The sequence below is a fragment of the Neoarius graeffei genome, chromosome 11 (assembly GCF_027579695.1).
Source record: "Neoarius graeffei isolate fNeoGra1 chromosome 11, fNeoGra1.pri, whole genome shotgun sequence".
NCBI classification, from domain to species: domain Eukaryota; kingdom Metazoa; phylum Chordata; class Actinopteri; order Siluriformes; family Ariidae; genus Neoarius; species Neoarius graeffei.
The window spans coordinates 5,677,274-5,699,940 of NC_083579.1; the positions used below are offsets into that span (position 1 = coordinate 5,677,274).

Here is a 22,667-nt window from a genome sequence, read left to right on the forward strand (position 1 = left end):
ACGGCATCATTGGAAAGCTTAGAAACTGTACTTTCTGAATCTGTCAATAACTCAAAATGCCCCCGGGCCGACATGTGTCCCTGGATTCTGTGATCTGCCACATATGTGTGGACTGTTGATGCATGTATAGGTATCGCTTAGATACCATCAGAAATGGGACTGAGAGCTACAACACTTATTCAACCCTTGAAGCATATCTTGTTTTACAAACCTTTTTTTTTTTCTTTGACTGACCAAAGACTTAATTGAAGAAATCTGTATATATTATGTGTCACCCCCGAGCAGAGAAAACGTAATAAAAAAAAAAAAAAACACATACGGCGGCACGGTGGTGTAGTGGTTAGCGCTGTCGCCTCACAGCAAGAAGGTCCTGGGTTCGAGCCCCGTGGCCGGCGAGGGCCTTTCTGTGTGGAGTTTGCATGTTCTCCCCGTGTCCGCGTGGGTTTCCTCCGGGTGCTCCGGTTTCCCCCACAGTCCAAAGACATGCAGGTTAGGTTAACTGGTGACTCTAAATTGAGCGTAGGTGTGAATGTGAGTGTGAATGGTTGTCTGTGTCTATGTGTCAGCCCTGTGATGACCTGGTGACTTGTCCAGGGTGAACCCCGCCTTTCGCCCGTAGTCAGCTGGGATAGGCTCCAGCTCGCCTGCGACCCTGTAGAACAGGATAAAGCGGCTACAGATAATGGGATGAGATGAAAAAACACATACTAAAGGTACAAAGGATGGACACTTGAGGTGGACCAGAAAAGCTCTAACCCCATTTCCTTAGCACTTGTATAAGGACACAAATCTGAGTGATCTGGCAACCTGCAGCACCTCTCTGCTCAGGTTTCCTCCAGATGTCGCTGTTGGAAGTGGAACACTGTACTTGGGACTGTGGGACTCAGAGCGCATGGTCACGGTTGTGTTTTTCCATCCCTCCTCCTCCCCCCCCCCGGCTCCTGTGTGATCTCGGCGCGGTTATAAAGTGGCCCCCCGCCGCCCGGCTCGCTCTCTTCCCCCCGGCCACCGCACCGTGAGTGTCCAACTCACTGCTGTCTCTTTTAAAAAAAAAAAAAAAAGAAAAAAAGAAAAAATATATTTAAAAAAAAAACAAAAAAACAAACAAACAAAAAAATAATAATAATCAGGACCTTTAAATAAAAAGAGAAGATAATTTATTTTTAAAAAATTCCCCAAATTTTGACAAGGCCTCGGTTTTGTTTATTATTATTATTATTATTATTATTATATTGTAATTATTTCCCGGCGCTGTGGTGTAAGAGCAGAGTCCAGATTTGCGCGCCGGCCGCAGCTCAGAACCCCAGCGGAACCCCAGCGGAACCGGAGAATTCAAGGCGCGTCAAAGTTTTATTCCGGGTCAGAGCAGAAGGCGCACTTTGGATCAGCAGAACCGGGATCATGAACACGGCGGGGAGCAGCTACCCGATGGCCTCTCTGTATGTCGGCGACCTGCACCCGGACATCACGGAGGCCATGCTGTATGAGAAGTTCAGCCCGGCCGGCCCGGTGCTCTCCATCCGCGTCTGCCGGGACATGATCACGCGCAGGTCTCTGGGCTACGCGTACGTCAACTTCCAGCAGCCCGCGGACGGTAAGCGCACACACCCATACACACACACACACACACACACACACATCCCCGCAGTCACACCACCGCACTCTGGAGGCATCGAACCAAATAAGAGCGAGTGCGCAACCGGAGTGTCGGGGATTCGACCCAATGACCTTCCACTCATGACGCACTAGTGAGCTGTGTAGTGTGTGTGTACCCCATGTAACCTTCACCTGCGTGTCACCATATTGTCGGCTAATACTGCTGGTTGGACTACATGTGAACAGAACCACGTTTTTGGCTCGAGTAATCCTGCGCTATGGCTACCTTCAGGGGTTGCCAGATTTCCACATCAAAATCCTATACAGCTCCCATTCCTTTCTTGCAGTCACCTTAAAGAATAGATACATGACAAACCAAAAATAAATAAATAAACAAATAAATAATACACCTGAAGCCTTTTTTTTTTTTTTTTTTTTTTTTGCATTTTGTGTCCGCCAAATATCTCAAGTGTCCAGATGTGTCCAATCTGGCAACATCATAGCGCACTGTTTCCATTCCTGTTAACACTCGGTGACATATTTAAGATTGTAACAAGTAAAAAATTACTTTGTGTTCTTATCTCAAATCTGTAGAAATGTGACCAATCTGGCAACCTGTACCCAACACTAAACTTTATTCTAAATTGTAGGCTTGTATAATAACGCTCCAAAATATTAAAAAAAATTTTTTTTTTGCATTTTGTGTCTAATAAATATCTCAAAAATGTCCAGAAATGTCCAATCTGGCAACATCATAGCACACTGTTTCCAATCCTAACACTGTAACTGACATATTTATGATTATGATTAAGCTGTATATAAAACAAGTAAAAATTACTTTGTGTTCAACATATCTCAAATCTGTAGAAATGTGGCCAATCTGGCAACCTTCACCCACCACTAAACTTTATTCTAAATTGTAGGCTTATATAATAACGCTCCAAAAAAAAATATAGACATTGATATTGAGACACCTATCTCAAAAGTGTCCAGAAATGTCTGGCAACATTATACAGCACTGTATCGATTCGTGTATACACTATAACTGATATATTTATGATTAAGTTGGCTATACATACAGTATATAAAACGAGTAAAAAAAAAAAGTTAATTTGTGTTTAACATGTCACTCAAGCCTGGAGAAAGTTCACCAATCTGGCAACCTGCATCCACCACTAAGCTTTATTCTAAATTGTAGGCCTATACAACAACAATATTTTAAACTTTTTTTTGTTGTTGCATTTTGTGTCTAATAAACGTCTCAAAACTGTCCAGAAATGTCCAATCTGGCAACTAGCACTATCCAGCACGGTTTCCATTCCTGTATACACTATAACTGACATGTTTATGATTACAGAAGTTATATATACAATATATAAAACAAGTAAAAAGTTACTTTGTGTTTAAAACAGGGCTTTGAACCAGAATTTTTTTCCTATTGGTTCGTTCCGAACAGAAACGGAATTTTAACGTTTCCGGTTTTGGGTTCCACCATTAAATAGACGTTCCCGAACCGGTTAGAACAAAAAAATTTCGTTCCCGGAACGGTTAATTACATTCCCTGTCAGCTGTTTAACAAATGGCTATAAAATTATGTCTCTGTCTCATCCAGCTTAAGCCAAATGTAGGCTAATTCTATTACAACCTTCATTAAATAAGACAAGAAATAATTCAAAACAATTATTATTTCAAATGTTGGCGATTTGGATTCTCAGTATGTCTTCCCATCTACACAAACAGAAAAAGTGCCAAAAATGAAAGAGAATTCGTTTAGTGTGTTACCAAAGGCGAGTCAGGCCCTATGCATTGATAGGCTAACAGAGGTTAACGTCATTTAATGTTCGCGAGCCTCTCATTAACGTGGACAAATATATTGATATCGTGTTTGAAATTGACATTTTTGAATAACGATAGACTGCAATATTTACCTCTTATTTAAGATGTGGAGACGTGATAGTAGTCCACCCTCCTGCTCTCTCCATTCAGTCAGCGAACGTCACACAGGAAGTGAACCCCAGCGGGTCATAGAAACTTGCGCAGGAGAAGAATGACTTTTTTATTTGTAGGCTACGGAAACTTTGAGGAACGAAATAAAAACCGGTATTAACCCGTTACCATTATTTTTAATAAGCGTTTCTGTTCCGGAACATAAAAAATAATAAAGTTTCTGGTTTCGTTTCTGTTCCATGTGAAATAGAAAAAGTTCCCGGTTTTCGTTTTCGTTCCTTGAACCGGTTCAAAGCCCTGGTTTAAAATATAACTCAAACATGTAGAAAAGTATCCAATCTGGCAACCTGCATCCACCACTCAGCAACTACTAGCTTACATTTATCCTAAAGTCTAGGCTTATATCATAATAATCCCCTCCCTCTCCAAAAAATACACTTTCAACGTGTTTGTGTGGTCATATTTTATTTTTCCTCAATATCTCATGAGTGTTTGGAAGTGTCCAATCTGGCAACCTGCAATCCACATGTTTCCGTTACAAGACTACGTGCAGTATAACTGATTTATATTCTTCATAAATGATCTACGCTGTGCCAAAAACAGACTTTAGACCTCTTTTCTTTTCTTGACACTTTACCCATTAAGTTTTGTGTGCAGCAAATATAGCAGGAGTGTGTGAAAGTGTCCAATCTGGCAACCCTGCTCAGCTGGCTGCACTCCAGGCCTGGATAATGCACTACACAGCACATGTGCATTTCAGAGCTCCCCCAACCACCACTTGCTTAGTCATGTGTCAGGCATTTATTTATTTATATTTTATTTTATTTTATTTATTATAAACCATACAGTTTTTTATTTATTCGGCTGCTGTACAGTTACAGGCCGTAGGAATAAAACTAACACATGGGTTGATTTATGATTGTAGATTTCTACTCAAGTGTTTATGTAATATCATACATCATTATAAATAATAATAATAAAAAACGCATGCGTTATTGCGTAAATGATCCGCTGAATTCTAACGACAAGAATTAATTCACGGTAAAATCCACAGTGTTTAAATAACACCAGGTTGAATGAAGTCCAGATGAACTCGAACAATCTGAGAGCTTGGAGTTAGATTAAAGAATTCTAAACAGTATTATACAGTATATGATATTGGTTTATTACTTTTTATTTTTTAGAATTATGTAACTTTTTTAGATGTAGCTTAGACCTGAGTTTTTTTTAATCCTGGTCGCTATTTAACCGGTACTTTTTTAAAAAAAATATATTTGCATTGATTTTATTTGTCGTTATTATATAGTATGAGCTACTTCTGTTAAAATTGTGCGCTCTGATTGGTTGCTTGGCAGGCAGAATTTTCACGTAATGCCCGTGGGCGATTACGGACTTTCTTTCCAAGGCGCCGGTTTTCAATGTTGCCAAAAAAAAAAAAAGATGACTTGGAAAATCAAAATGGAATCACAAACCGCCGGAAGGCAAACAAGAGTCAGCAAGTTATTCAAGAAATGATCAACAAAGAACATTCAGAAACTGCTAACCGCTAACAAATTCAGTTTTGAAACCGCTAGCCGTTTATTCTGATGCGTGACTCAACTACGTTACAAGTATGATGCGACTGAAAGCAGTGTCACGACTCATTATAATGACTGTCTATTTTAATCTTAGAAATAAAAAAACCCTCCTTTATATAATAAACTCCTCATTAACCTCGCTTGCTCAGTCTTTGTAGGAAAATATCAGACTGAAGTCTTGACAGTACGGACTCGGTCCGATATTTTCCCGTAAAGACCTCATGCTCAGTTAATAAGTAGTTATTATTTTATGGCAGAAATTTAGCACCACAATATTGCCCAAAAGTGTAACCTTAAAATTAGAAAGCATCTCTTTTGAACATTATCGTGGTCAAAAGTGTCCCAAAATCCTAAAATTACAGAAACTTATGGCTATTTAAGTTATTCCGCGAAATCGAGTCGTACATGAGCTGACAGCCGACAAGGCGCGTAGCACCAAGTTGTCTATAAGCCATGTATGACAAGATTGAGTGGAATAACTGTTTTATTCTATCCACATTGACTGGATTTTGAGAAACAGAGCATTTTTATTTTTTGCAAAATCGATCAATAAAAATTTCATACGAAACGTCTGACAAAATCATTTCCGCTTAGAATGTAAACAAACCGGCGGAATGACGAGCAATTTGTGAAAAATGTGGTGACAATTCTTGAAAAAGTAAAAAAAAAAAAACTTACCATATAGCATATACACTATAGCTGATATTTATGATTAAGTTGGCTATATATACAGTATATAAAACGAGTAAAGAAAAATGTAATTTGTGTTTAACATGTAACTCAAGCCTGGAGAAAAGTAGCCAATCTGGCAACCTGCATCCACCAACAAGCTTTATCATAAATGGTATGTATGTTTATATATCACCCCCCAAAAAAAACACTTTAAACATTTTTTGTTCTTGCATTTTGTGTCTTGAAAATATCTCAAAAGAGTCCAGAAATGTCCAATCTGGCAACCAGCAGTCAACAGCACTGTTGCCCCTTTTCCACCAAAGCAGTTCCAGGGCTGGTTCGGGGCCAGTGCTTAGTTTGGAACCGGGTTTTCTGTTTCCACTGACAAAGAACTGGCTCTGGGGCCAGAAAAACCGGTTCCAGGCTAGCACCAACTATCTGCTGGGCCAGAGGAAAGAACCACTTACATCAGCGGGGGGCGGAGTTGTTAAGACCAACAACAATAACAAGACCGCGAAAGATCGCCATTTTTAAGCGATGAGAAGCAGCAGCTGTACAAACGCGAAGTCATCCATTATTATTATTATTGTTGTTGCTGCTGCTTCTTCCGGGTTGTTTTTGCTTCGATATTCGCGCCAAGGTTTATGCAAACGTAGCGACATAACCGACGTATACAGCGATGTAATGACGTGGCTTCCCTTAGCACCACAAGCTATGGAAAAGCAAACTGGTTCTCAGCTGGCTCGCAAGTTGAACGAGTTGCGAACCAGCACTGGCCCCGAACCTAGTCTGGCTAACGCAACTTCAAAGCTCTGCGAGCATTTGGTCTGGCAAAAGATATTAAGCCCAACCGTTTCCCAAAGCGTGTGGTTGACCCGCCTCCCTGAAATGCCTCAGTTTGCTACTGGTCGAAGCCAGAAAAGGCTGTGACGAAGCTTAAACCAATCACATCACTCTTTCCTCTGACGTATGTGACGCGACGGAAACTGCTTGAGTAACAGGAAGAAGATAAATACCTCCAGGGCTGCTCTTTGCTCCGTTTTCAATGAGAACTTCCCGTTGAATGCTTTCAATACAGCATCTACCGCTGTGTCAAAGGCTTGCCGCTGCTCCATGTTCGTAATGTTTCTAGTGAATGAAGCGCTTCCGGCATAGATTCTGTAAACAATCTATGGCTTCCGGTCGCAGTTCTACTACGTCACTGCCTTGAACACGCCTCTACCCAGGGCCGTTGGAGATGCTCAAAGTTGATTGGCTCCCGATTTTTCGGGAGCTTGGAAGAGCTGGAGATAGCTTGCCTGGCCAGACTAAGTTCGCAACAGGCCCCAGTGTTGCGTCACACTTAGGATGGGCGGGCCCAGGCTACCCCGAACCAGCCCTGGAACTGATTTGGTGGAAAAGGGGTGTGTTTCCGTTCCTGTATAGACCCTTTTCAGTCACGTGACCTTCGTAAACGCGACCGCCATTTTGGACATGTAGTGGACTTCGGCTCGAATCGGTTTGAATGCGAGGAAGGCGACAAACAAAAAACAAAAGAAAAAGGAGCGAGATGCAGAAAACACCTTCACTATCCAGCGACGTAGGGCATTTACAGGGCGAGCAGAGGGAGAGGTGTTTGCAAAAATTGAGGTTAGCAGGCTTAGAGAACGACGTTTACCTGCTTCCACCAGGATTGTTCACTGACGTACGGAAGTACACGAAGCCCTCGTCTTTACCTGACTTCGGCCCACATGATCTGTATACCTATGTCGTTAAAAACCCATCGCCGTACACAGGTATTGATCTGAAAGCGTATAAGAGTTTGGATGCCTACAAATATTTTGTGTCAGGCTGGGTAACATGCCTACATCAGCGGGTCGTCCCTGGAGCCGGTGGTCGCCATCTTATTACAGCTAAGGTTTGTTCACATTTTCATTTACTTTCGGTCCTCAGGATAAACAAAATGTTATTAAATGTCATTGAAATAACTTCTTAGTCTGTTGAGACATGGCCCGTTATAAATTTGCTGTTACCAGGCAATGACCAAGAACTGTATTATTAGGGTCGGTGTCTGTGTTGTAGCAGTGTACTAGCAGCTAGCTGTTAGCACTAGCTAATGTCAACAACATAGTAGCTAGTATGTTACTGTAGCAATGTTTACGTTCAGTCATTTGGATGACTGTTAAAACCTTTCAGCCTCAAGTTTTTCCTTTACTGGATTTACTAGTTTACTGTAATTATGATCCGACAGCTATTTACACCGGATCCAGTGTAAATAGCTGCCGGAGCCAACGTCCGAGGTTCCGGAGCGCGCTCCGGCTTGCTCCCCCTCAAATTAAACCCTGTACAGGTAAATAGCTATTTACCTGTACAGGGGCAGGTATTTACACTGGATCCGGTGTAAATAGCTGCCGGATCATAATTACAGTAAACTAGTAAATCCAGTAAAGGAAAAACTTGAGACTGAAAGGTTTTAACAGTCATCCAAATGACTGAACGTAAACATTGCTACAGTAACATACTAGCTACTATGTTGTTGACATTAGCTAGTCAACAATAGCTACTACAGAAGAACAAAGAGGTTACAATGGGTTATTTTAGCCTATTTGGTTACACACTCGCCGCCACAGAATGTTAACAGCAATGTAATGCCTTTTCTGGCTAATTTTATTCGTCTTACCTCCAACAAAGTGATCACTACAAGCGTTGGTATGCCGAAGGCTGCCAATCTTTCCTGTTAATGGCCGCTATCCATCTTCTCCGTCGGGATCCGATAAAATGATAAACTTTGCCTTGTTTGTTGATGGTTACTACATCCAGGTGCACAACAATATAGTGGCATGATGGAAGTCTTGCTGAAAGTAAAAACTTTCTTTGCTGCCGTTCCTCAATGTTGGCTGTGGTAAACTACTGGTAGTACATGTCCAAAATGGCGGCCACGTTTGTCGTGACGTCACGTGAAAAGGGTCTATAGAGGTTTTCGACCCACGTGACCGTTGCCATGTCGATAAGTAGATGGCGCCATTTTGGCGGTCACAACAATGGCGACTCCCGCTAGCCCAACATGTCAGAGATTTGTCAAAAAATATGTATTTTCCCTTTTCACAGCATGCATTGTTTGAATGGTTGCCATGACAATATATGCAAAGATTTCCAACAACATTTTGTGGCAAAAAAATTCTATAACAGTGTACGTCAACATGATACCAAATAAAAGTAAATTCATTGCAGTTAGAAAAATAGTGTCCAGGTTGAGAGAGAGAGAGAGAGAGAGAGAGAGAGAGAGAGAGAGAGTTACATTAATCATATAGAAAAACGCATAATAATTAATATGTCTAGTATCGAATTCTAGTTTTGTCCATTACATATTCACATCTAAAAAGTACAACCCACCCAACAACATGGCTCTGCCTCGCCTGAGGGCACCGTGTATGTTCAACCTAGACTACACGTAAGCCGCCCAAACACTAGTAAGAAGCCCGGTGCCAGGTCGCCCCATTGATGAGGCCGAGCGGTCCCCGTCTCACGTATATAAAACCATCGTAGCCTGACTAGTGGGGCTCGGTGCCAGGTAGCCTGGACACCGCCTAACAGGGCTTACGTGTAGGCTAGGTGCTAGGCTACATGTATAATTTGTCATTTATCTCGCATACGATATCTTTAAACTTTTGGAAAAGTTACCTGAGACAAAATGTTCGCCACACAAACGCGTGTGTTCGCTTGATCGCCGCGATCCACTTTTCGCGACGCTGTCAATCGGCCAGGAACCTATGGAACGTTAATCCAGGTTTATCCCCTCTTCTGTTGTGGCAGCTAACTGCACAACACGTATCAGGCATTCTATGATAAAAGTAAGCGATGAAGAAGATGGATATTACAAGCGTTGTTTGCTGATAAGCGTGGCTTTGTTTGACCTCCAAAATGGCAGTGTAGACAGCATCACGTGACCCTATGACGTCAGGTCGAAAACCTCTATACACTATAAATGATATATGCGGGTTTAAGTAGGATATATACGGTCTATAAAACAAGTCAGAAGTTAGTTTGTGTTTAAAATATAACTCACATCTTTAGACAAGTCACCAATCTGGCAACCTGCATCCACCACCAGCCAAAAAAACAAACAAACAAAAATTCTAACCATCAAATACTTTTCATTCCATATTTTGTATTTTTTGGGGTTTTGTTTTTGAGTCGAGTTTTTATTTCGTCCTCGGTTGGTTCAGCAACACGCTCCGCCATTTTGTTTTTCTCTACTCACGGTATATGAGCCGATATCCTGGTCAGGCCCGCCGACAGGGGGGGACAAACGGGTATGTTGTCCCGGGCCCAGGAATGGGGAGGGCCCAGAACTGGGCTCTCATGAAGTTGCGATTATTTTATTTCATTTCAAAATGTGTTGATTTGGGGGAGAAATGTGCTATATTTGCATTCAATAAATGATTTCTAGATCTTTTGCCTTTATTGCAGGGGTCGGCAATTAAGTTTGGACCCGGGCCAAATTTTTTTCTGACAATGGCATCGCGGGCCATGGCCATGCTTTTCTAATGGGGGAAAAAAGTTGTTATATATTTTTTTTCTATTATATTAAAAATAAACGTTATTTCAATTTTTAAATGCATTTAATTTCATTTCATTTAAAACATTAATTTGCTTCTATGCGCTGTTATTATGCCGACTGCTGCATCTCCTGGCGTCTCTCATGAAACAGGCGACCTGCCTAGCAACCTGCCGTAACTAATATATACAATTGCCGGTTGTTTATTCTTTTGGATGACGTGTAAATGATTAGCTGAAGATTGCTAGCTATCGATGCAAAAATGTCGTTGTCAAAAGCCACGGGCCAACTTTCAGTCACGGTTCCAACCCTACTGTGTCCCAAGGGAAATCGTTGGTTTTGTCCGCGACCCATTCTCCATCCGAAGTGAGGAATTCTCCTTATTGGCGAAAAAAAACATCAGCTCGTTAGACGAGGCAACATTTCAGTTGGAGCTCATTGATTTCCAGACAAGCTCCCTCGTCCGTGATGCGTTTAGTGAGCATTCCGTGGAGGATTTCTGGATCGGATGCTCGGAGGAGGACACGGGGATTAAGAAACTTGCCCTTTATGTGCTGACGATGTTTCCATCTACCTACACTTGCGAGTCAAGCTTTTCTTCAATGAACGCAATCAAAACACACGAGAGGAACCGTCTGACCAATACAAACCTGAGAACTGCTTGAGGATAAAAGTGACATCCCTGTCGCCCGACATCCACAAAATTGTGACCAAAGGGAAGTGTCACTTTTCCCATTAAGTGAGTACTGGCCTTGTTAATAGTCTTTTTAAATAGTCATATTGTTTGATCTTATTTAAATCGTAATTTCCTCTTTTTTCTTTCTTTATTCAGGAGCAGCGCAGATCCTTCTCCCACGCCGCTGATGTGGATTCGCTTTTTTCTTTTTCTTTTTTTTTTTAAATTAGGCTATTTGATATTTGAGCCGACCTTGTTTTTTTAATGTAGCCTAATGAAACATATAGGCTATTTTTTCACCTTGTCCGTCGCGAGAGGGAGACAGGACACTTTTGTTTTCCATAAGATTACGCGCACACGCGTGCCAATTACCGTTCCGACCTGTGCGTCAAGTAAGGCTAAACAGGCTGCAAGGATGTTCTACCTGTTGCTTTTGTCACGTTACTTATCAGCTACACTTCAATAAATGTTACGAAATCGGTGGAATTGTTGTATTTTTTTAAAATAAAACATGAGGTTTAAAAAATATATTAAAAATCATATCGCGTGAGTAGAGACTGGGATAAGAGAGGTGGGTGTGTGTGTGTGGGTTGGCCCAGGGGGGTTGTTAGGGGGGGCCCATTCAGAGCATTTTGTCCCGGGCCCAGCCAAAGCTGTCAGCGGCCCTGATCCTGGTAGTAGAGTAGCCAATCAGAGCGTGCAATTGCTCATATCCAGTGAAATGTAGATAGAACAAACAGTATTATAGAGTATATGATATTAGTTTATTACTTTTTTAGAATTATATACATTTTTAGATATTGTTTGAGTTAATCCTGGTCGCTATTTAACTGGTACCTTTTCTTAAAAACACATTTTATTTGTATATATTTTATGGCAGAAATTTAGCACCACAATATTGCCTGAAAGTATAACTTTAAAATGAGAAAGTATCTATGCGGCGGCACGGTGGTGTAGTGGTTAGCGCTGTCGCCTCACAGCAAGAAGGTCCAGGTTCGAGCCCCGGGGCCAGCGAGGGCCTTTCTGTGCGGAGTTTGCATGTTCTCCCCGTGTCCGCGTGGGTTTCCTCCGGGTGCTCCGGTTTCCCCCACAGTCCAAAGACATGCAGGTTAGGTTAACTGGTGACTCTAAATTGAGCGTAGGTGTGAATGTGAGTGTGAATGGTTGTCTGTGTCTCTGTGTCAGCCCTGTGATGACCTGGCGACTTGTCCAGGGTGTACCCCGCCTTTCGCCCGTAGTCAGCTGGGATAGGCTCCAGCTCGCCTGCGACCCTGTAGAACAGGATAAAGCGGCTACAGATAATGAGATGAGATGAGATGAGTATCTATGCTGAACATTATCGTGGTCAAAAGTGTCCGAAAATCCGAAAATCACAGAAAATTGACTATTTATTTTGTATGATATGATAAGGAATAAAATATTTAGTTTTAAATCCTGAGTAACAGGGTGTTGTGACGCAGCAGTGTTACTTTACTTAACAGTAATCTGCTATGATTTTATCATTTACATTTTAGCGAGGAGGAAATCATTTCCGAGTCGGAAAACGTTGAAATAAAATGTTAAATAAACGTCATGTTGCGGAACGATTCCGAGCGTCTGTTCGGAATTGTGTGAATCCCTGTGAACGAGCTGTTACTATAGAAACGATACCGAGCGCGTGAATATAATCCTGTGATTTGTGGCTGCACAACTGTTATAGAGAATTAATCAACACCTTCCCTTCTTCTGACCAATCAGAATCCAGAATTCTATGACATACTGGTGTAATTTGTTGAACAGGAGCTGCCTTCTGAGTAACGATGACATGACAATATCGTTATCCTTGAGAAAGCTGAGAAGATGAGAGGTTAAAGCAGATACGCAGAGCCATGGCCTCACTTTTCGTTTATAAATGCCTTGAGACCTCAAGAATGGCACAGGAATAGTTTTAAGTGTTAACAATAAATCTAATATAGTCATTTTTACGATTAAAGTGATTTATATAGGTAGCGGTCTGAGTGAACGACCTTGACATCTGTGACGTCACAGCAGGAAGTCTATCGGTCTCATCGTCATTTCCGCTATACTACAACACAGAGCTGACTGCAACTCTGATCCTCCATTTTGAGCTAATTTATCGCCATGCCACGTAGATGTGTTGCTGACTTGTGCAGCAACACGACAGAAGGTGGATTTACATTGCATTCACAGCCCAAGAATGTTCAAACTGCAAAGATTTGGACGCATTTTGCGAGAAGTTCATGAGCACATTGGGCGGCTACAAAGTGGTCTCTCCTCTGCTCTGCACATTTTACTGAAGACTTGTACGAGACCTCTGATCTGTTGAGGAGCGTTGGCTATATTGAAAGAGGGTGCAGTCCCAACAATTAAAGAAAAGGAAAGGAAGTTCAGTTGCACCAGGTCTCCCGGAGTGTGAGCTGAGCAGTAATGGCGGAGTACTCGGTATGGAGAAAATGGAGAATGAGTGGACCCTAGGGCGTAATTTTGGGTAGGGATGCTAGGGACATGTCCTTACCAATATTCAGCCGCTACTGTGTAATCACGATCAATAAAACCGATGTCCTAACCTGAGCAATGATTATATGGCACACAAAGGGTTAAATGTATGACACTGCTAATAATCCCCCCTCTAATGTAGATATCATTCTCTGATTAGCTACCTGTTTCTCGCTAACTTACATGGTTGGCTATCCCAGCTGTCACTCCATCTGCTGTAAAAGCAGCACACTTCCCACAGCAGCCGTGACTACCCGCCCATCAACCCCCCGTATCTCACACGTACACACCTGACCTACCCTACGCACCCCCCACTCTCCGTCAGCCTACAAATTGAGCTGGACTTCGATGTCCATGCATGCTTGCCCTACGACTCGCATGCTGACTTGAGTATCATGGATGACGCCCCCCCCCCCCCCCCCCCCCCAAGAAACGAGACATTCGTTCGTTCATTCTTCAAAGTCAAGAATGTAAGTGCAGGGTTTCCGTCGAGCTCAACAAAATCCTTTTGATGTATGGAAACCCTTCATAAAAGTATTGCTGCGGCTCCTTAGGCAGGTTTAGCAACGTGACAGGACGCATCAGAGCTAGGCTACTGCATAGCTGCAGAGAAAAGGAATGCTGGAGCAATGTAACTTGGTGTTAGATAATATCCTCGATGAATGAATGTTAAATTTATAGACCTAATGGTTTTACAGAATGTAAGTAGTCAGATGTAGGCTACTGCATGGCCATGCAGATGTGCGACTTGCATTTCAGAATCAACAGCGTGACAGTCGCTGAGTCTGCTGCGTTCACCGTTTTACAGAGACCTCTTTTTACTACTACTAGGCTAGATACAACAAATCCATGGTCCTTTACTGCCACCTACAGACGAATATTGGTAACTGCCTTGGATCACTTTTGTGTCCCCACCAATGTCAAAATCAAAGTTACTCCCTTGAGTGGACCAACCGTCTGATTTCTCCGCTGGATCTGCTTACCTCAGCAGCAATATCTCGCCCTTACGTGGAAGAAGCGAATCTAACTGAAAGTCAGACTGTTTTGAAACAATCAGCCACAAGATCGGCCTTCGAGAAGCGAGAATACAGACGGGTAAGATGCGACTCTCATTTGGATACAAAACAACAAAAACAACACGTTGTTTACCTGCATTTAGATTAATACACGTAACTTGTATTGTGTGTTTAAGTTAGCGGTATAAGATTATTTAATTTGCTTTCGAATGTGATTGTCTCAGTTCATCTGATTATTTAATTAGCCTTTTACATTTTATCAGTGAAAATGCATGCTTAAGTTGCACAAGTTATAACACCGATCCTGTTTTAATGAGAGTCAACCCACAATCAACGAAGTCAAATCAGTCTTAGTTGAGCGAGTCGGTAACGGGATTTCTTACTTTCACCATAAATTTTTATTTATAAGACTTTGGTCGATAGCTGTCAAAGGCCTCGGCCTTAAAACCGGTTCCCGCTGTGACGTCACGCGATCAGGGCTGGCTGGCTCAGTGGGGCAGCTTGAACGCTGACTTTGCGGTCGATTTTAACTCTCAAAAATATATATTTTTAACTCCCATTTATGCATCATACAAGAGTCAAGGATAGAGATACTATCCAGTCAGAAATTTATTTAAAAATAAAGGTTCTGCGTATCTGCTTTAAGTATGTGCTCTTTGTCCTACATAGATAAAGTGATCGACTTCTTCCATATCACCTGAGCACCGTGACACTTTATTGAGGAATGTGGAACTGTCGAGACTCAGGGCTTTGTTCTGGACACGCTCAAGTCGAAGGCCTTCGAGGTGCGGTACCTGAGACACATGCACAGAAACGGCTCAGGTTCTAGGCTGGCACGTTGACCCACATTTGGCAATGTGATGTGACCCATTTGCGCTATTTAAAGCGCGATCAGGGGAGAAGAGCGTCGTGAAATTAGCATTCTGCTGCCTTTGTGTCCGCTTACAGAGAGATGGAATTAAAAATGGGGTCTGGAATGATCTCGGGATCTGTTACACAGAATTCCACAGGAAGTCGGAAGCTGGGTCGCATCTCTACGGCAGGTCTGATCAGACAGCCGGATTTCAAACACATCACACACATTTGTGTGATCTATAGCATTGCAGTGACTCTTTTTTAAAAAAATGAACAAAAACGACAGTTTAGAGATAAAGACAGGGTTTGATTTTATGCCACACCAGTATCAGACTCAGGTAGGGGGTGTGGCCTAAAGTCTGTAGATAGAAATGTATGTTGGAAGTGATATGGAGGAGAATACTGACATCGTAGCAAGTCAAAATAACACACACACACACACACACATATATATATATCATCTCATTATCTGTAGCCACTTTATCCTGTTCTACAGGGTCGCAGGCAAGCTGGAGCCTATCCCAGCTGACTACGGGCGAAAGGCGGGGTTCACCCTGGACAAGTCGCCAGGTCATCACAGGGCTGACACATAGACACAGACAACCATTCACACTCACATTCACACCTACGCTCAATTTAGAGTCACCAGTTAACCTAACCTGCATGTCTTTGGACTGTGGGGGAAACCGGAGCACCCGGAGGAAACCCACGCGGACACAGGGAGAACATGCAAACTCCGCACAGAAAGGCCCTCGCCGGGCACGGGGCTCGAACCCAGAACCTTCTAGCTGTGAGGCGACAGCGCTAACCACTACACCACCATGCCGCCATATATATATATATCATGTTATTGACCAGCTGGGAGGTCCATATGGTGAAATACCGTGACCGAGGTCTTGAAAGTACTGCGCGAGGCCCTCTGGGCCGAGGTCAGTATTCAAGGCTGAGGTCACGATATTTCACCATACGGACCGACCTTAAGCTGGTAAATAATATATTTATTTTTTTCTTTACCAAATTCTAACAGAAAACGAGAGCGCCCGAAAGGGAAAACCGAGCCGAGCCGCCATTTTGAATCCTCATTCACGGCTGTAATGCAAATTGCTTCCTCCTCGGTATACAAGTGCACTTCCATGGCAGGAAAAAAACTACATTTTGCCACCTATGTAGTCCCCTATTTATACAAATAGGAGTCATTCAGGTCAGGATTCAGCCATGTTTTTGCTCGGCGTTAGCAACAGTTACAGGTTTTTAGCTTTCTCCTGCAATGTTTTCTTTTATTTCTTCTTCCTTAGGGGAGTAAAACTCGCTTTCGCTGTGAACACTGTCGTTATCGCTATCCATGCTGTAAAATTAATGCTATTCTCCTGAGAAATGCTGGCAAAAATTTATAAGATTTTTGATAAAATCTTATAAATAAATCTTATAAAAAAGATAAATGTTGACAAAAATTGCTACTATGTTTGTTGTTGTTGTGAACGAGCGAGTTGCCAGAGGTCCATAACTGGGGTTCGTACCGTAGGATACAGACCTGCTCGCCAGCCAATCAGAGCGCAGGATTTGATGGAAACCGGACCGCGAAAAATAAATAGAGGATATTACACAGATGCACAAAGATATGAAGTTTATCTTCGAGTGGTGAATATACATCACAAGTGAAAATATTTTTCAACATGAGAAGTAATGTTCTTTATATTATATTATATGGACACACACACACACACACTAAAAACGCAAGTTAATCAAAAGAAGTTTAATTTTGAACCGGTTCGCCATTTTGCCAACGCATGTCTAGTCAGCAGGAAAACACTGGGAGTGACGTCATCGGTGTGAAATATCAGGAATTATTATACTGTACATCCAGGACACTTTATCAAGGGAATAAAAACGTGTTCTATTCCCTTCTCGCGGGTTTCGTTCATTTGGTTTGATAGCATGCAATATTGTTGGCATATCGCTTATCCTGCATGTATTCCGTCACTCTGCCCAATGGAGAATGAGTGTTGAATATGGTTTACGATATTGCACGGTTGTCAAGACGGCATCACGTCACACGTCGGAGATGTAAAACTTCCACGCTAGCGAATGTAAACAAACATGGCCGCCAGGTTTGCTTCGCTTTGCTAAATAGACCCCTTCGCATGTTTGTAAACAAACCGACCGTTGCCAGGATGCGCGCGCAGCCTGGACTCAGAAACAATGGCGCTGCCCATAGACCGGCATTATGAGCTGTCAGATTATGCCAAACAATTGTCGTTACAAGATCGAGAATGCTACATAAATAAGTTAACTCTAACAAGTGGACATCGCCTACCGGATCCGTATTTAATTAAAGAGTGGACGGACGATGTTAGTAAGTTCTCTGGTATACAATGGCCAGATATATACTCGTACCTTATTGACAAGACTTCAGTGTACACCCACGAAAAACTTCGTGCCTACAAGTCTTTAGACGCATATGATTATGTTATGTGCGGGCATGTACAACTTGATTAACAATGGGACATTCATATTCATTTTGTTTTAATCAAATTATGCCAGTGGTGTGATGGCAATGTGGCTTTAGCTACAACAGCAAATACCAACACTAAACAGCAATTTGCAGGAGGTAATGGCATGAAAGGAATGATAGTATAAAGAGTGCAGCTAAGAGAAATCAGAGCTGCGTAAAAAGCGAGAGGCAGAAATGAAGCTGAACGGGGCGGGAGCTAGGTTAGAGCAGTCAACGTACTGTAAGTTGGCATTTAGAGTGAGGGCACACAATTTTACCTTTCCATCCTTGCTTTAAAATTGTGATTTTCGGCATACACAAATAATGACGGCACAAAATCTGGACTGCTTGAGTCAAGCGAGACCTCTCCTACAAACAAAATTGCATGCTAAGCTAAGTTAACATGCTAACAATATTCATTACATTGTGTAACTATGACCAGCTAATCAGACAAACATTACCAAAGTATTTTGCTACATCAATAAACGAAGACTAGAAAGAATAAAAAAGAAAGATTTAATAAATAGCCTGATCTTACCTGTGATGAAGTGGGCGCTGCAAACCCGCGCATTTTTGATAGTGCTTTCATCCCAGTCTACACGTTTGATGGCTTGTAGCCATAGACGTCGGCGATTTTTTTTTTTTTTTGGAATGGGTGAGATCCTGCTGGAATTCTGAACATTTTAACCCCATCACTGCTACGATTCTGACACCCGACAACACAACAACTAGGCATTTCTTCCAAACATTTCTTCTCGTCTCTACCGTCGCTGAGTCTTTTTTGGGTCCAGGCTGCGCGCGCAATTTCCTCTTACGTATGAATGACGTTTACTGCGAAGGGGTCTATATGGAAGATTTTGAGAGAATTTTGAAAGAGAAAGACGCGTTGAACACCTGAAAGGAATGTGTATGTATCATAATAATAATATTGGCTGGCTTTTTTTTGTGGTCTATCAGATATGTTCCATTCAGCTACTCGTCTTCGACTCGTTCATTCAATATCATGCTAGCTGAATGGAATATATCTGATATACCATGAAAAAAAGCCAGACAATATTATTTCAACATGTCACTCAGATCCGCGATGGATTTTGTCTGAAAAATGCGAGTTTTTCAACACGAGAAGATAAACTTCAAGCCAATGTGTGATTTTTTTTTTTTCTTTTTATTATATCGACGCATTCACAAACAAAAAGTCCCCAAATTTATCAAAAGAAATTTATCATTGATTTCCTCATGAGTGACAGAGATTTATGTCCCGGTTTTGGTTCTCCATGTCCCGGATGGAGCTCGGATGAAAAATACCAGTGGCGAGTGGCACATTTCCCAGTAAAACACTCAGGTCTATGTAATGTAATATATATAATTTTTTTCGCGGTTCGGTTTCCATCAAATTCTGCACTCTGATTGGCTGGCGAGTGGGTCCGTATCCTATGGTACGGACCCCAGTTACGGACCCAGGTTACGGACCTCTGGTGACTCGCTCGTTCACAACAACAAACATAGTAGCAATTTTTGTCAACATTTATTTTCGCATTTCTCAGGAGAATAGCGTTAATTTTACAGCATGGACAGCGATAACGACAGTGTTCACAGCGAAAGCGAGTTTTACTCCCCTGAGGAAGAAGAAATAAAAGAAAACATTTCAGGAGAAAGCTAAAAACCTCTAACTGTTGCTAACGCTGAGCAAAAACATGGATGAATCCTGAATGTAGTTTTTTTTTCCTGCCATGGAGGTGCACTTGTATACCGAGGAGGAAGCAATTTGCATTACAGCTGTGAATGAGGATTCAAAATGGCGGCTCGGCTCGGTTTTCCCTTTCGGACGCTCTCGTTTTCTGTTAGAATTTGGTAAAGAAAAAAATAAATATATTATTTACCAGCTTAAGGTCGGTCCGTATGGTGAAATACCGTGACCTCGGCCTGGAATACTGACCTCGGCACAGAGGGCCTCGCTCAGTACTTTCAAGACCTCGGTCACGGTATTTCACCATACGGACCTCCCAGCTGCTAAATAGCATACCTGTTGCTATGAACCCTCTGAATTAATTCTGTTGCTATCATTAATCTTATAAGGAGTGCAACTGAAGTGCCACATGATCCCAATATACTGTATGTAAATACAAATAGAGAACATGGCTAAACAAAAGACCAGGTAGCTAAGAAATCCTGTCTCCTGTTCACTCACAGTTTCCTTCATTTCGTTAAAGTGAGGCGGCCTTTCGATTTCATAAAATCGGTGAAATTTAGTTTCGTCTGAAATGTGGTGATTGTGATACATGTTTATTTCTGTAACATCTCACAAAATATCAGGTCATTCTGTGGCTGGGAAGTTATTTAATTTGAGTGGATTAAAGCAAATAATGTGCATGAAATTACGCAGTCGAGCAGACAGAGGAAGTCCGTGTGCGCATGCACAGGTTTACTTTCTTCTTCTTTTGGGTTTTACAGCAGCTGGCATCCACAGTGTCGCATTACTGCCATCTACAGGTTTCCCTTTGAGCGTGCACTGACGGTTCCATCATTCTGTCGCTAAACGAACAGCTGATCACACCGAGGTGCTCGCTGAGCGCCAATATTTATTAGTTTGGTCCTGCGTTTCCTTTCCTTTGTATATAACATAACGTCTTTTCTTCTTGCTTTCTTTCCGTTACTGTAGTCGGTCTTTCACGTTTCATTCGTACACTCGCGTCCTTGATTTTTCTCTCCTGTTTCAAATTTGTATCCCACAATGTCTTGCGTGACCAGGGAAAGCCCACCATGTGATGTGATGCATGACGTAGTATCTTGAATTGGATCATGGTGAAGCAGGAAAAATTAGCGGAGAATTTAGGGCCATGTGGCTCTAAAGTCATTAATTGTTCTATTATTTTTATAAAACCTAATAAAATTGGAAGTCTGATTCGAATTCAGTAGCTTTTGGTCCACGAAACAAAAATAATCAGATGTCTGGGAAAATTCTTTTTATGACCTACACTTGAAAAATCTGAAAGGCGGTCTAGCTTTAAATTGTCATGCTGCCTTATTTTTCATTCATTTGACAAACAACATATGTAACAGTTATTCTACAAAATCAAGTCGTACATGAGCCGACAGCGCTGTAAGTCATGTACGACCAGATTGAGTGGAATAACTGTTTTATTCTATCTACATTTACTGGATTTTGAGAAACGGAGCATTTTTATTTTTTGCAAATTCGATAAATAAAAACTTTTTTTTTTTAAAGTACAAAACGTCCGACAAAATCATTTCCACTTAGAATGTAAGCAAAGCGGCGAAATTACAGGAGCAAATTGTAAAAAATGCGATGATGATGATAATAATTCTTGAAAAAGATTTTTTTTTAAAAAGATACGTTCTTAACATTAAATACTTTCATTCTATATTTTGTTGCCCTTTTTTAAATTTTTTGGGGTTTTGTTTTCGAGTAAAGTTTTTATTTCGTCCTCGGTTGGTTCAGCAACACGCTCCGCCATTTTGTTTTTCTCTACTCACAGTATATGAGCTGATACTACTCCTAGTAGTAGAGTAGCCAATCAGAGCGCGCGATTGCTCATATCCAGTGAATGTGGAGAGAATAATTTACTTTAGAAGTATCCTTTGTTTGTTAGATTATTCTTGCTATTTAATGCTAGCGTAAAAAAAGCACAGTCTCCTGTAAACATATCTGTACAGCAGCATATGGGGACATTAAAACGAAACTCAGCCGAAAAAAATATTTAATTTGCCTGATTGTGACGTTCTCTCTAGGTTATAGTATGCTCTATAGAGAAAGTTTAAAAAAAATCCAGCAGCTGTTCATGGAGCTTTGAGGTTTGCTTCGTCTTAAACGTTTGACTCATGCTCCCAGGTTAAATTGCAGCTCTTCATCTGGAGTAAATTTTAGTGCAGAGCCCTGTTTTTCTTTTCTCTCCGAGCGAACCGAGTTGTCGTCGGCATGCACCAGCTGTGCATGGAAGCAGTTGTCTCACACACACACTTTTTTTTTTTTGTTTTTTTGTCTGAGGCGTCTGAGCTCCATCAATGGGCAGGGAGCTTGCGGCTCGCTCTGGCTGCCAGAGCACAGCTTTAGCTCGACTAAATATAGACCGAACTAGTGCACGAATCCAACAAACGAGACGCAGCCTGCTGGACAGGATCACTGTCGGCCTACGGGTCTTTTATTACATTAATCAGGTCTGATCAATGTTGACGCAGGGTTATGATGTAATAAAGAAATCAGAATGTTTTCTCGGATATTCTGTAGATTTTATTTTATTTATTTTTTTCATCCAGAAGCCACAAAGAGATGATTATAGATGGAAATGGAAGCATGTGTTATGTATTAGTGCTGACTGTATTATGAACTCACGACATTGGGGGGGAAAAAATTACACCCTGTATTGGTATTTGTATCATTTCTTCATTTTTTACACGTTTTTCACAGTTTCTCGTCTGCATTTTGGTCTTAAACTGAATAACAGGGACAGGGTTGAAAGTAACAGGTTATTTTTAGCCTCGAAGTATCAAATGCACAGAATGTATGTGTATTTGTCTCCGAATATGACGCTAATGGAATGAACACATTAAGCACTTTTGAATAATTTACTTTCCGTACGTGTTTTCTTTAAAACATGGATATAATTAATCATTTCCATCTATAATTTTGCTAATACGATAATACATTCGTTAAAAAGTGACCCTGTTTGGTTCAATATCACAAAAAATAAATACAAAACAAAACATCATTTTCCTCTTCTGATGATTATCAGGATGATGATGAACTCCGTATGATGTAACTTCCTGTTGTGGAATAGTCCAAATA

General features: G+C 41.5%; 1 protein-coding gene across 2 annotated transcripts in view; it reads left to right on the plus strand.

Moving 5' to 3' along the window:
• The first annotated feature begins 990 nt into the window (after positions 1–990).
• Positions 991–22,667, plus strand: part of pabpc4 (poly(A) binding protein, cytoplasmic 4 (inducible form)) — a 68,438-nt gene continuing 46,761 nt past the window's right edge. Inside the window, exon 1 of one of the 2 annotated variants that reach the window (XM_060933315.1) lies at positions 991–1,594. In XM_060933315.1, coding sequence (XP_060789298.1) covers positions 1,402–1,594 — 193 coding nt within the window. In that variant the 5' untranslated portion in view covers positions 991–1,401. The remainder of the gene's footprint in view (positions 1,595–22,667) is intronic. The other variant, XM_060933313.1, reaches the window with a different exon arrangement.